The sequence below is a fragment of the Panthera uncia genome (assembly GCF_023721935.1).
Source record: "Panthera uncia isolate 11264 chromosome B2 unlocalized genomic scaffold, Puncia_PCG_1.0 HiC_scaffold_25, whole genome shotgun sequence".
In the NCBI taxonomy this organism is placed as follows: Eukaryota; Metazoa; Chordata; class Mammalia; order Carnivora; family Felidae; genus Panthera; species Panthera uncia.
In genome coordinates, this window is record NW_026057581.1 from 8480968 (window position 1) to 8495160 (window position 14193).

Genomic DNA, 14193 nt, shown 5'->3' on the forward strand with positions numbered 1-14193 from the left:
AACTGAAACCATTCTCTGAGTGCCCGTGATACGTTTGGCTCCCTCTGGGGACAGAGACGAAGTGTCTCCCTTTTGAGAACACGTGCGTGAAAACGTGTATCAGAATGCACTAACGTAACAGAAGCACCGCTTCTTACAGAGGTAAAAGAATTCCCAAGCCAAAGGGATGGGGGGAAAGGATCCCTCCATTTGCTGATGTGACACGGCTCAGGGTCTCGCGTAGGGGAACGCGAAGAGAGGGAGCCTGGGTTCCGGGGCGCTGGTTTGCAGCCGGGTGGGGGGGGGGGGGGGGGGGGGGGGTCTCCTTGGGCCTCCAGCCCCTAGCAGATTAACCCTTTGCAGCAAGGACTGCGAGCGAGAAGGCTCCAAAGGAAAGCGCAGGAAATGTTAGCCAGCGCGCGGACTGGGAGGGGGGCGGGGAGGAAGCCGAGACTGCAGCGAGACCAAAACAGGGTGGGGCGCGGGGTGCTCCCCGGGGAGAGGCGCCCGCCCGGGTGGCCGGGATGGAGACCTCTGCGGGGCGCGGGGAGGCAGGCCGGCGAGCTCGGGAGAAGGAAGCGGACGGGCGCCTCCCGCCCCCGGGGCTGCCCGCCAGCGGCCGCAGGGCAGGGCGGCGGCGCCCGCCGGCGTCGCTCTCCCTCGCCCGGGTCGGCCCGGGCTCTGGCCCGGTGGGCGGGCCGGGCGGCGCTCGGGGCCTGGCTCCGCTTCCCCACTTTCCCTCCGTCCCTCCCTCCTCCCGGGGCCGTCCCGGGCGGCCGGGCCAATGAGCGCCGAGAGGAGGGCAGCGGGAAGCGGAGCGCGCCCGGCGCGGCCCTCCCACCGCGCCCCGGGGCCGCCGCGCCAACGCCGAGGTTGCGCCCCGGGAGTTCGCGCGGCCTCCGGCCTGGTGGCTCGGTCCCCGCGGGCGAGGCGGCCGTGCGCGCGCGCGCGCCTGGGGCAGCGGCCCGCGAGCGCTCGGGCTGCGGGACGGGGAGCGGGGTGGCGCGGGCTGGGGCCGGGGCAGCCGCCTCCCGAAGATGCAGGATGGCAGCGGAGCCGCCGTCCAGCCTCTCGTACCGCACCACGGGCTCCACCTGCCTGCACCCGCTCAGCGAGCTCCTGGGCATCCCGCTGGACCAGGTAACGGGCGGCCGGGGCGTGGGCGCAGCGAGGGACCCTCCTCCCGGGCCACCGCGGGGGGTGCGGGCTGCGGGCACGCGTTAGCCACCTACGGTCCTCCCCCCCACCCCCCAGCCCCTATAGCAGATTTCACAGCCACAGACTCGACAGGTGAGCTTTTTTACTGACAACGTTTTTGTCCTCGAAGTGTGAAAAAAATCGGTATACCCTGAAAGACGGGTTCAAATGATACATATATTTTTTCTTCTTGAGGTTTTGGGTTGCCTCGTTTCCTGTCACGAAGTTCTAAGGTATTCTGATAAATGAATCAGGTGTTTGTTTTGTTTTGTTTTGTTTTGTTTTCCATCCGTGTAGTCGAGTCTTGATTATTTTTAATTTAGATTTCTGTCCTTAAAAGATAAGCCGGCTTGGTCTGTTTCTGCAGCCTGTTGCTTGAACAGACACCTGGGTTTTAGACTTGGGTGGTGAGACTTGCCTGATCAGAGGGACAGTTATTTTGTGCCAGGTGTGATGTCCATCGGAAAGGGAGGAGTTACACAAGATTGCCATGGTTTCCCAAGGGGCTCCAGTTTATCCAGTGGGTTCATTCTTGAGGTTCTAGGCTCCCGAGTGAGTTAGGATAGTGGGAGAAGAGAGGCTCAGAGAAGTTACTTGGACTGTCCAGGAACTGTCTGCTACCGTTAAAACTGAAAATGGCAATAAAGAACAATATAATTCCTGGTAGGAAATCTGCCTGAGGGTTGAGGCTGCCTTACTCATTTTCTTGTGTCTGCAGGTGCTGTAGGCTAGATCTGCCATGTCTTTCGTGGAGAGTCAGTAAATATATGTTGATTTAAGTGGAATGAAGTGTGTTGGGAGACCGCCCATTCACCTCGGTTTAGTTTCATACCGAGGTTTGCCCCAGGTTTCTTCCTCTGCTTTTCACTACTGATCTTTTTTTTTTTTTTTCCCTTCTTTTTTTTTTTTTTCTTCTTCAAACGGGAGTATACCTGCTGCCCTCTCCACTCACATTCCTTCTGCAATGAGGAAGTGAGACCTGGACATTTGCCTTATTCACATACTGTTTACTGAGCCACCCTTCTACCTGGCTGCCTCCAAAGATCTGACTCAGAGCTCCACCTCCTGTGGCCATTTGCCTTCGCATCAGTTGCAAAATCCAGAAAGTTAACAAATGGGGGGAGGTATTAGATGCTAACTTGTGCTTTTGTAAATCAGTCTTCGATTTGTAATGAAGATGGGAGAGTCCCAGGGACTTAGGCAAAGGCAGAGATACTAACAGATTCTTTTGCCCTGAAACTGCTATATAACTCATAGCTGACTTTCCTTAAGCGGAATGTGTTTTGTACTTACCCTTCAGCCCCAGCCCCAACCCCCATCAGAATTTATTTTAGTTGCATTTTCTGTTTTAAGTTATTTGGCATTGCTAGAGAGAGGAATCTGGGGAGCATTTTTGTATGGAAAGGGATAGTTAAGGAACCCTGACAAATTACAACTGAGAGGTGCTGGTACGATATTATCAGGTGCTTTTTAACTCATCTACCCCCATCCCCAGTCTCCTGGGTTTGTCAGAGGAACCCTGTTTTTAATTTATAAACAAGAATAAAAGAGGCTTAAGGATGTTTAAGGCTGGGAGAAGGGATTTCTGGGATAAACTGAAAAAGAAAAGTGGGCCATGGGCAAGGAAGGACCCCTCCCCCCCTTCCCCCCCCCCCCCCCCCACCGCCCCATGATGTCTTTGATCTTTGGATGACCCCACCACCTTCCAGCAGGGTCACATCTGAGTGATTCTTGCTGGAAGAAGTACATATAGGGCAATGCCCCAGCTCACTTATTTAAGGCCTGATGAAAGTCGTAAACCATAAATAATGTGGTTTGAGGCTAAGTTGTGGCTTGAGAATTTGGAAGCTTCGTGTGTTTTTCTCCCTCACGCTTTCTAATGTTTATTTTTTATTTATTTTTAAGAGAGAGCGCACGAGAGAGAGGGAGTGAGGGAGGGGCAGAGAGTGAGACACACACGCAGAACCCGAAGCAGGCTCCAGGCCCTGAGCTGTCAGCACTGAGCCTGACGCGGGGCTCGAACTCACGGACTGTGAGATCATGACCTGAGCTGAAGTCCGGGCCTTAACTGACTGAGCTACCCGGGCACCCCTCTCCCTCACCCTTTCAAGGCCTTTTTAAGGTCTTAGATGTCAGACTTGACCTACTCTGCCAGCAGACTTCTTTTGTGAGTGCTTCTGTGACCGCTGGCTGGCATTCAGCCTCCTAGAGCTCCAAATGCCCCCATGGGTAAAAGGGGAAATGGCAATATGTTCTGCATTCTGGGGGCACCCGGGGGGGCTCAGTCAGTCGACTGTGTGACTCTTGAGATCAGCTCAGGTCATGATGTCAGGCCCGTGGGATTGAGCCCCACGTGTTGGGCTCTCTGCTGAGAATGGAGCCTGTTTAGGATTCCCTCTCTTTCTTTCTCTCTCTCTCTGCCCTTCTCTCCTGCTTGTGCTCTCTCTCTCTCTTTAAAAAAAAAAAGATCTGCATTTTAGAGTGGAGAAAGTTTATGCAGATGTAAAATGCTCTACATCAGGAAGGTCCTTCATTCACACAGGGTCCTGGCAGGAAACTCAACTCAGTGGGTTGCAGTGGAGACACTTTAATGAACTACATGGAGGGATGTGGGCAGCATTAAGGGACCCACCGGAGGAGGTTCAGGTACTAAGACCTGGATGCAGAAGGGGAAGGGGAAGGGGGAGGATGTGTTGTTACTGTTGCCCAGTGAGAGCTGTATCCACCCCTGCAGGCGGAAGCAGAGAGAGAGAGAGCGCCTCAGCCTTCCTTCCCTCCACCCACAGTCCTTCCGTCTCTTGCCCATCTCCGCAGTAGTCAGATCACATCTAAGGGTGACGGCCTGGGGTGCCTGGGTGATGCGGTCTGCAGGGGCTCCACTCTGGGCCCAGAACTTGGAAGAGAGAGGTAGAGCCAGAGGTGGAGGACAATCCAGGAATAAGAGAATAGTCCTCAATAAATGTTTGCTTCTGTCCCACCGAAGAGTGGCTTTTTATTGGCCTGCAATATGCTAGAGGTGACAAAACATGTCCCTTGTGTTACTTAAATAGCTCCTTATAGGCCACCTGAAGACGTTGACTCTTCCCCCCTCCCCATGTTCGCATTTCATAGCATTTCATGCTTGTATTTGTAATTTCTGCATTAAACGTACATCTGAGAATGTCTTTGGCTTCTGGGTGTCCCTGTGTCAAGTATTTTATTACTTGCAAAAAACCTAAAATATCTGTTGAGCATTCTACTGTGCGAGTGAGGAACTCATTTTTCATTTGATTCTTTCATTTATCTGTTCTGTTAACTCCCCAGGGAAGCTTGCGGGCAATCGATCGTGAGGAAACGTCTATTATTTTAATTTCCAGGGACTTTACTAGTCTGACATCTTCCTAGAGATGTTAAATGTAAAATCATCTTACTTGATTAGAAACAAGTAGAGTACAGAAGAATTCAGATGCAGAGGGTAGGAAATGGATGATGATGTAGGACCCTCCACAGGTGTGTCACAGGTGAGTGTGTGAAAATTGGATTTCTAAAACAGTGGGTCGCTGTGTATAGCAAGTATGGAGTGCCGACAACTAGTAGGGTTATTTAGATATAAAGCTTCACTTGCCCGGGATAAATTAGGTAAGAACTTTTCTTTCTCATTTAGAGTGAATCAGGGAACAAAGGATGAGTATTTGTCTTATTTTTTAAGTCATCTGCTCGTTTCCTTTTCACTTGGTTTTGGTTGTGGAATGTGACCTGATCTGCCTTTAAACTAAGGATGGCTTTCCTTCCTTCCTTCCTTCCTTCCTTCCTTCCTTCCTTTCTTTCTTTCTTTCTTTCTTTCTCCTTTTCTTTTGTTTTTAAATTTTTAATGTTTATTTATTTTTGAGAGAGAGAGAGAGAGACAGAACGTAAGCAGGGGAGCGGTAGAGAGAGAGGGAGACAAAGAATCCGAAGCAGGTTCCAGGCTCTGAGCTGTCAGCACAGAGCCCGATGCGGGGCTCGAACTCACAAACTGCAAGATCATGACCTGAGCCAAAGTCGGACACTTAACCAACTGAACCATTCAGGCGCCCGCCTTTCTTTTTCTTTCTTTCTTTCTTTCTTTCTTTCTTTCTTTCTTTCTTTCTTTCTGCTTATTTATTTATTTTTGAGAGAGAGAAAGAGAGAGAGAGAGAAGATTCCAAGCAGGCTCAATGCTGTCACTGTAACCTCCCCCCTCCCCCTGATGTGGGGCTTGAACTCAAGAACCAGAGATAATGACCTGAGCCAAAATCAAGAGTCGGATGCTTAACCAACTGAGACACCCAGGTACCCCTAAACTAAACATAACTGTCACAGTTTGTAAGACTGATTTAACCACCATGATGGATGGATATCAATGTTGTTAATTGCATGATGCATTGGATATCAATGTTGTTAATTGTTAAAACGCCTGTTTTGAAAGGAGTTTTGAAAGCTGAGCAAGAAATGGTTTCCTGACTATGAGGAATTTCCATTCTGGTGGTGGGGAGCTCTGGGGGCCAAGGCTGTTTTTATCGATTGTCCTACCAGACTTTGTATACTTTTGCATAAAGTAGCAATTCTTTGTTGAATTAGAAGTCCTTGCCTGGGTTTCATTCCCCTCCCAAACCCCAACCTAATCAGAAAAAGGGTCAAGGGAAAAATAGACCAGGACATAAGAATCCAGGAAATGATTTTGAGATTAAAGCGGCAAAGGTTTAGGACAATTAACATAAGCTTGTGTTGTAGTGTACAAGGCTGGGTGAATGAAGACCAGCTCTAAAGACCTGGCATTCTTGATGAATGGTGAGTCCAGTAGTGAGTTTCGATTATTCCACCGAGGCCTCTGACCGCGAGGTTTCTTTACTTGCCTGGAGCTTTTAGTCACCGGTTGTTTCCCTTGTCCAATCTTGGAAAGCCCAACCTGCAAGTCTCTTCTTATCTAGATCTTGCCCTTGGTTAAAAGCTCAGCTCACATTCCATAGTCATTATTAAATCAATTAAATATTTATTTAATGCTGTTAGTGCCTGGTACCTGGCCAGGTGGTACAAATACAAGGCTAAAAAGCATCAAGGCCCCTGTCCTGGAAGGGCTTGCACACCAGTAGAGGAGACAAAGGACCCATGTAAGTATACAAGTACTGTGTACTCACTGACTTGTGCAGGTGCTGACAGAAGTTTGTAGATGGTGCCCTGGTGGAACAGAGAAGGCAAAGCCATAGGACATGTTGGATTCCTGTAGAAGTTACTATTTACCTTTAACATGGTTTACAACCAAGTGGACAGCAGATCAGCCTTTGTTGGGAGAAGGGTCCTTTGCTTGGCCCACCCCCTCCACACCCCCCACTGATGCCGCCTCAAGGCTGTACCCTTGGGTTTCTGACTTGAACAATCTGCTCTTCACCTTGGGACTTTCCAGTTCATCCCAGCTCAGGATGGGTGTGGGCATATGGCAGGCCAGAGAACATCAGCCCTGCAGAGCGCTACTTTAGTTTTCTTTTTTGGCCTCAGTAGTTCCTGCAAAGTCAGATCTGCAATCCCCTTGATGCCCCCTTCTTCTGATGTCGAAAATGATTGGCAAACAGGAGGAAAATAATTTGGTTAGACTGCAGACAACAAGTTTTGAGTTTCTCCCGTGTTCCCCAAGAATTCCTTGGGGTTTGTTGGGCTGCGATGATTCAAACAGCAATAAAATAGGGTCCATCCTCAAAAATCTTGTTGGGTGAGGCAGGGACACATACGTCAATTGGTGTTGCTCATGTGCAGTGACCTGGACCAATGGTATCAGCCTGGAAACTGGTGAGAAATGTACATTCTCAGGAGCGCCTGGGTGGCTCAGTCCATTGAGCGTCCGACTTTGGCTCGGGTCGTGATCTCATGGTTCATGAGTTGGAGCCCCAGGCTTGCTGCTGTCAGTGCAGAGCCTGCTTCGGACCCTCTGTCCGCCTCTCTCTCTCTCTGCCCTTCCCCCACTCATGCTGTCTCTGTCTCAAAAATAAACGAGAAAATAAAAAGTAATGTCCATTCTCTGCCTAGTGTCCCCATCTGCTGCTCGGGGGACAGGCACAGCCCTGGGTGGTTTAATGAGCCCCCTGGGGCGCTGAGGCACCCCGAAGTCTGAGAACCACTGCTCTGCACGGCACCCTGGGATCCCAATTAATCAAGCAGAGTGGAGGGAAAGATCTATTCTTTGCGAGGGCACAAGGCATGGTTGTCAGAGAGCCTCTGGCAGGTGAGGAGTAGCACGTGTTGGGTCTTGCAGGATGAGGAGGAGTTTAGCAGGCAAAGTGGGTAGAAAGAACACACGCATAGGTGTGGACGACTGAAACCGCTCAGTTCTGGGAGCTGAGAACACGCTGAAGTGGGTTGTGGGCTGCAGTGAGTGGACTGCGGGGTCCAGGCTGGGGAAGAGAGCAGGGGTCACGTCACGAGGCAGCCGATGGACTCTGGCGTGTCTGTACCTCATCCTACAGACTGGAGCTCTGCGGACGTTTTCTATAAAGGGCCACACGGTCAGTATCTTCGGCCTCAGGCCCTGCAGCCCATCACATCTACTCAGCTCTGCCATTGCATGAGAGTAGAATAAATAATATAACACATAGTGAATCCATAATTGGGTGTGGCTGCATTCTCAGGAAACTTCACTCACGGATACTTGTAAACTGGAGTTTCGAGGGCACCTGGGTGGCTCAGTCGGTTAAGTGTCCAACTTCGGCTCAGGTCACGATGTCCTAGCTCATGAGCCTGAGCCCCATGTCGGGCTCCGTGCTGACAAGTCAGAGCCTGGAGCCTGCTTTGGATTCATTCTCCCTCTCGCTGTCTCTCTCTCTCCCCCCTGCTCTGTCCCTGTCTCTCAAAAATTAATAAACTTTAAAAAAAGTTTTAAATTGGAGTTTTGTATAATTTTTCATGTGTCAGGAAATTTTCTTCTTTTGATTATTTTCAATCCTTAAAAAAGAGAAAAAACATTTTTTTTTGCCGGCAGGCCACACAGGAAACGGGCAGTGGGCTGGGATTGGCCGAGGATTGGATTTTGTAGACCCTTGCTAGAGACGAGTTTTCCATAAAATTTGATGCATGGACATTCTTCAGAATCTACTGACATGTGTGTTTCAGGAATCCGGCCCCAACTGGTGAATCAAATGTTGGGGTGGAGGGGCTCCCCAGGTGATTTCTCTGGCCAGCGGAAGCTGGGCACCAGTGCTACCATCAAAGGGAAGACAGTGACGGACATAAGGTGTGGGAAGATTTTAATTTTGTGGAGCAGGGCAGGAGTCATACGGCCGCAGGTTGCAGGGACAGGAGGAGGGCGGGCGTTTGAGGATGGGAGAAGGCGTAGCGTTGTCTTTCTGGGATGTGGAGAAGGGGGTGTGCACGGTCCATTTAACGGGCTGCTGAGTGTAATCGACGGGCTGAAAACCACAAATTTTGCAAGGCATGAGTTTGTGCCAATATGCGATTTTTCTCTTTGAGCAGCTCCTTCTAGGAGCAAAAGCAAAAACCGTTGGGCGTTTGCAGAGAGGGTTGCTAGGCAGTTAAGAAGAAGGGGTGTTGAAAGATGCCGACAAGTACTTGGAAGTGATGGGAGAGAGAAGGGACACATCCAGAGTTTTGGAGGGACTGAGGAGTAGGTGCAGAGGAAAGGAGGCGGGTGGGGGCTGGCCTAGTGAGTGGAAGATTCCTAGTGAAGCTGTTCGGGGCAGTGATGACAGTCCGGGTGTTGTATGGTAGGGGTGACGGTTGGGTTTAGCCAGCCACCCCCGTGGACTTGGGGGGGGGATCTGGCAGACTTCCTCCCAAAGTTTGAAGCAGGTGGACTTGGGACGTGAGCCGGAGGCAGAGGAAAAGGCTGGGCGGTAACTGAGCTCTCTAGGTTGGTAGGTTCTGAGAGCATATGGCTGGACCGGAGAGGGTAGACCCACCCTCCTGTCAGGCACTAAGTCAGCTGCTCTGCGTGCATGACCTCCCTTCATTTTTTTGTTTGTTTATTTTGAGAGAGAGAGAGACAGCATGCACGCATGTGCGAGCAGGGGAGGGGCAGACAGAGGAGAGAGGATCCCAAGCAGGCTCTGTGCTGCCAGTGCAGAGCCTGACATGGGGCTCAATCCCACCAACGTGAGATCGTGACCTGAGTCGAAATCAGGAGTCAGATACTTAACCGACTGAGCCTCCCTCCTCCCCACCCCCCCCCCGCCCGCCCCCGCACCATCTCACTTCATAAAAGGAGGAGTTTGGGCTGAGTCTGGAGGGAGCACAGATTTTCTAGAAGGATGGTGGAAGAGAGGTGGGCTGAGGCAGCAAAGGGGAGGGGAATTTGGAAAAGCAGTGACACTCCTGTCTCTGCTCATCTGTTAGCACATAGTTCTCCACCAAGGCTGGGAGGGAAGGGAGAGAGCTGGGAAGGCAGTGCGGGGTTTTGGGTAGAGCAGAGGGAGGGCTTTGAGGAGGTCAGCAGAGGGAAGGAGGTCTGCATGGGACGATGAGTCACGGAGGAGGAGGAAGTCCGAGAGGCACATGGCTGCAAGTTGACAAAGGGGAGCTTGGTGGCTGGGCATGGGAATCAGAATGAATGGCAGGGTTCTGGGCAGTGGGCGCGGGCCCCTGGGGTCCCGGAGTCCTGATAAGCCTGTGGCCAGTGACCGACCTTGAACATGGAGTGCAGTGTTTCCTGGGGCTGCACAGAAACGTGGTGGAAAGTTCCTTTGTGGTTCCGAAGAGATTGCTCAACTTGCAGAAACAGTGTGCGAATACCAAGCGATAAGATGTGTTGAGGGCAAGGCTGTGAATTCCATAGAGTCGAGAGGGCAGGGCTGGTGGAGTTGGGGACTGCCCCATGGCGTGGCCCTGCGGGAGCCTGTGCACACAGAGCAGGAGAATGAGCCGTCTCCATCTGGGGGGACTCTGGGTGAGTCCAGGAGGTAGGCTGGCCCGTCTGGAAAATGCTGACTGGTGTCGCAATCTGCTGGCTTAACTTGACAATAATTGAAGAGAGGACAGAGAATTTGCAGGCGTGACCACATACTTCCTGCCATTTTAAGCAGAGGCCCAGTGGGTTCTGGAGCTTTAACCTTCCTGTCATGGAACAAGAGTGGATTCTTCCCAGCTTGGCCTCGGTTTACCTTTCTGGCTTAATGACACCGGCGGCTCTCTATATTGAATGCATGTGCTCTCAGGCCTTCAGTTAGCTGCTCTGCGTACATTATCTCATTTAACGGGTGTGACAACATTGAAATTTATGCCGCAAATTTCAATGTAAGCAGTGGGCCTACGGGGCTTTAGTGCCTTGCCGGCAGCCCAGAGGCTGGAAAGGGGCAGAGGCAGGACTTCAGCCCAGGACTGTCTGATTGTTGTGCTTCCAGGAAGTATGGCAGCCACGACTTGCTTCCCTGTGCACCGTACTGTCATCCCAGGGGACTGTTTATTTCCTATGCCTCAAATGCCGTGTGCCTTTCGCACCTGCCAGCTTCCGCCTACACTCTTCCTTCTCTCTCTGAGCCTCGTCCTCTTCCCAGTTCTCATTTCCTGTTTCATCTCCGCTGTCTCTCTGTAACCTTGGCCTTGCTGTCTCCCTCCGCTCCAGGGGCAAACGGGTCCCTTCGTTTTTTCTGTTTCTCCCCGGGACTTTGCATACCATATTGCAGGGCTTACCTTACGTCTTAGATATTAATTGGTCTTTCTGCCTTGCCTGACTCTGGGAGGCCAAATAACTGGGTTGGAATGGGGCTGCGGAGATTGGTTAGGGTGTACCTTAATCAAGCGACAAACCCATACACGCTTGTTCAACCACTGTATTGCATGTGAACCCTTGTAATACAACATGCTGCATGCTTCAGGGAGTGCCTGCACGTGCCACTGCCCGGGGGCCACCAGGCCTCTGCAGCCACCCTGCGAGCTGCCGCCTTAGGACGAGAAGGGGAATGTGCTGGGCTGGGGCCAGATGGGCCCTGCAGAATCTTCCAGGAAGAGGAAGCTGTTTGAGCAAAGTTACTGAGACTCGATTGGAGAAAAGACCAGCATTCTTCGTGGGCAGTGACTGAGGGTGAACCTTCGTCATCTCGGTGTGCTGAGTACAATGCAGGAACTTCATAAATGTTTGTTGAACAGGAATTTTATTTATGTTCTTGCATTGGAACGAATGAGTAAATTCAGTGAGACTTGGGAGCCAGCTCTTTTTACCAACTGGTTAGGTCTGTTTGTTATTTGGAGCCTGCATTTCAGATTCGTAGGCCTGATATCTGATTGGAAAGTTAATGAAGGGCCCGGTTGCTGATAGTTTGAAATTAGCCTTGGCTTGTTTAAATTCTCCATTCCCAGTTGTATTATGTGGGGTTGAGGTATGCATTCCTTGGGATTATTAATATCAGTTTTGGGCCTGTTTTCTCAGATTTGTGTGGGCAAAATGTGGACGTTTCCCGCAGCAGCCTACAATCAGGTGTCGTGTGTAAAAGATGCCCTATACCCAAGTGTTTTGTAGCATGGCCTCCGATTACATTTATAAAGAAAGGTTTCTGAAAAAGATTCTAAGGAGAGACAATCTGGAATTATGTTTTGTAGTAGCAACTTGTAAAAGGAATTCCGTATGTGTAATTTAATAACAGAACTTGGTTGTGTGCCTTCCAGAAGCTTTCTATTTTAAGTAAGTCAACCCTTTCAGTAAACAAGATAAAGGAGAAACTTGCTGTGGCCGTATTAATGGCTATTTCTAGCAATTTCGCCAAGGATCAGTGTAATACTCGGTGGGAAAAGTTAACTTCAGGTAGTTTGTACAGCTGAAAAATGTGCTTTATGAAAAGACCTCTGTCCCTTTGGGCTTAAGAAATGTGACCATCTCCCCCGCGATGAACTCTTTAACCTCTTTGTAATGTGCTTTCTGGTTCTCCCGAAGACGTGCCCTTGGTGAATCAGATATCCAGTTCCTTGTAACAGTGGGGCTGTGGTTACAACTTCCTCAAGTTGTCAGCGGTTCATCTTTTATGCGTTAGTAATCAATCGGGCTCCAAATTGGTTTTCAAAGCCCGTAACAGCACGAAAGCGGTTTTAAGTGTTGAAATCAGATTTCTGGGCTGATAGTGCTGGGGGTTTCCCAACCATCTTATTATTACAAATAGTCCATTCGCAGAACTCAGGTCCTCGTCTAACGTGAGAAAGATCGAGGGAGGGGGTAACCTTTGAACAGTTTTTGTCCCCGTGGTTCTAAATTCTGAGGTCAAACAAGTAATTAAAATCACAAAGACTGTAGTTCATCTCCTCCCAGCCCCTGATTTGTCGCATTCATCATTCTGTAGCTTTAATTTGTCAGCAAAGGTAGACACCAGAAGGTTGCTAAGGCCTAGAGGAACTAGGTCTAGAGGAACTTTGGCTAAATTCAGAAGTCCTTCTGTGAAATTTCATGAAGTGGTTTCATTATGAATGTCATAGAGTTAAAACTTCTTTTTTTTTTTTTTTTTTCTGGCATTATGTTTTACCCTGTCTTTGTTTTTATTTAGTTTTATTTATTTGTTTAAATTTTAAAAGTTAATTTGAAATTAATTTTGTGGCTTTTATGTTACTTCATTTTTAAATCTTTTTAAATGTTGATTTTTAGAGACAGAGACAGAGCATGAGCGGGGGAGGGGCAGAGGGAGACCCAGAATCCGAAGCAGGCTCCAGGCTCTGAGCTGTCAGCAACAGAACGCGACGCGGGGCTCGAACCCACGAACTGTGAGATCATGACCTGAGCCGAAGTCGGACGCTTAACCAGTTGAGCCACCTAGGCGCCCCTGTGGTTTTTACACTGTAAAAGTACAGTAAAAAAAAAATTCGTTTTCTGCCTAGGTAGCTTATATGCTTAGTATCAAAAGCACAAGGCAGAAAAGAGGATATAATGAAGGGTCCCTTCCCACACTCCCCCTGCCCCTTACTTTGCAGCTGCCCAGATCGCCTCCCCACTGGCAGCCAGTGACGTCCTTTCCGAGATGGGCTGTGCATACGTGTGTGCAGAATCTCTTTGCCTGTTTTTCTGAGAGTAGACAGTTCTTCCACTCCTTGCCTTTTTTTTTTTTTTTTTCAACTTAGTGTCTCCTAGGAGTGATTCGTATCTGTATATACAGAGCTCCTGTGACATTTGACTTGCTTTCCGCCTTTTCTGAGAGTTCTGTTTCTGTTTCCAGGAACTGCCTTGCCCCTTAGCAAGAGCATGGAGTGCCAGTCATGGTGGGAGAGGAGGTCGGGGACGGGGCTTCCCACGCTGGTGCCCCCTCCTATGTTCTCATTCCCGAGGACTGTGGTATTAAACAGCACACATTCAACTGGGTAAACTTAAAGATCAAATTGGCTTTATGCAGCCTTTCATGAGTTGGGCAGCACCCCATTTAGCAATTGGAAGGAGCTCTGACAAGCCGTAGAAAAGGAAAAAAATTTTAAATGTTTACGCATTTATTTTGAGAGAGAGAGGAGAGAGAGAGGGAGGGAGACAAAGAATCCCAAGCAGGCTGTGCACCTGCTTGGGATTGACAGGGGGCTTGACACCGTGAACTGTGAGATTATGACCTGAGCTGATATCGAGAGTCACGCAACTGGCTACCCAGGGGAAGACTTTTAAATGCAAAAAGGGTGCGGAAAAAGGAAATTATTAGCAAAGAATGCATTGTTCCAGGCAAGGTCCCCTTCCTAAGGGGACTTGAACAGTCTCTCTGGTGGGGTTATTGCATTGGTGCTGACCAGGTAATTCTGAGCTGATTAGTTAAAGCTTATATTCCTGGGGGCGGGGGGCACTTGGGTGGCTCAGTCGGCTAAGTACCTGACTGAATTTCAGCTCAGGTCATGATCTCATGGTTCATGAGTTCAAGCCCCATGAGTTCGAGCCTCGCGTTGGGGTCTGTGCTGATAGTGCAGAACCTGCTTGGGATTCTCCCTCTCCCTCTCTCTCTGCTCCTCCCCTGCTTGCTCGCTTTCTCTCTTTCTTGAAATAAATAAATAAACTTAAAAAATTTTTTTACATTCCTGGGTAATCAAAACTACAGCTAGGCTAGGTATTAAGTCTTTGCCGATTGGGGC

General features: G+C 49.8%; 1 protein-coding gene across 5 annotated transcripts in view; it reads left to right on the forward strand.

The window, feature by feature from the left end:
• Positions 1-802: 802 nt before the first annotated feature.
• The window catches only part of MBOAT1 (membrane bound O-acyltransferase domain containing 1), a 114548-nt gene continuing 101157 nt past the window's right edge, over positions 803-14193 (forward strand). For 2 of the 5 annotated variants that reach the window (XR_007463078.1, XM_049654972.1), the window contains exon 1: positions 805-1119. Coding sequence is in view for 2 of the 5 variants with exons in the window: in XM_049654972.1 (XP_049510929.1) it covers positions 1024-1119 (96 nt within the window). In the remaining 3 variants the exon portion in view is untranslated. Of the gene's footprint in view, positions 1120-14193 lie in introns of all 5 variants that reach the window. The other 3 variants (XM_049654973.1, XM_049654975.1, XM_049654976.1) reach the window with 3 other exon arrangements.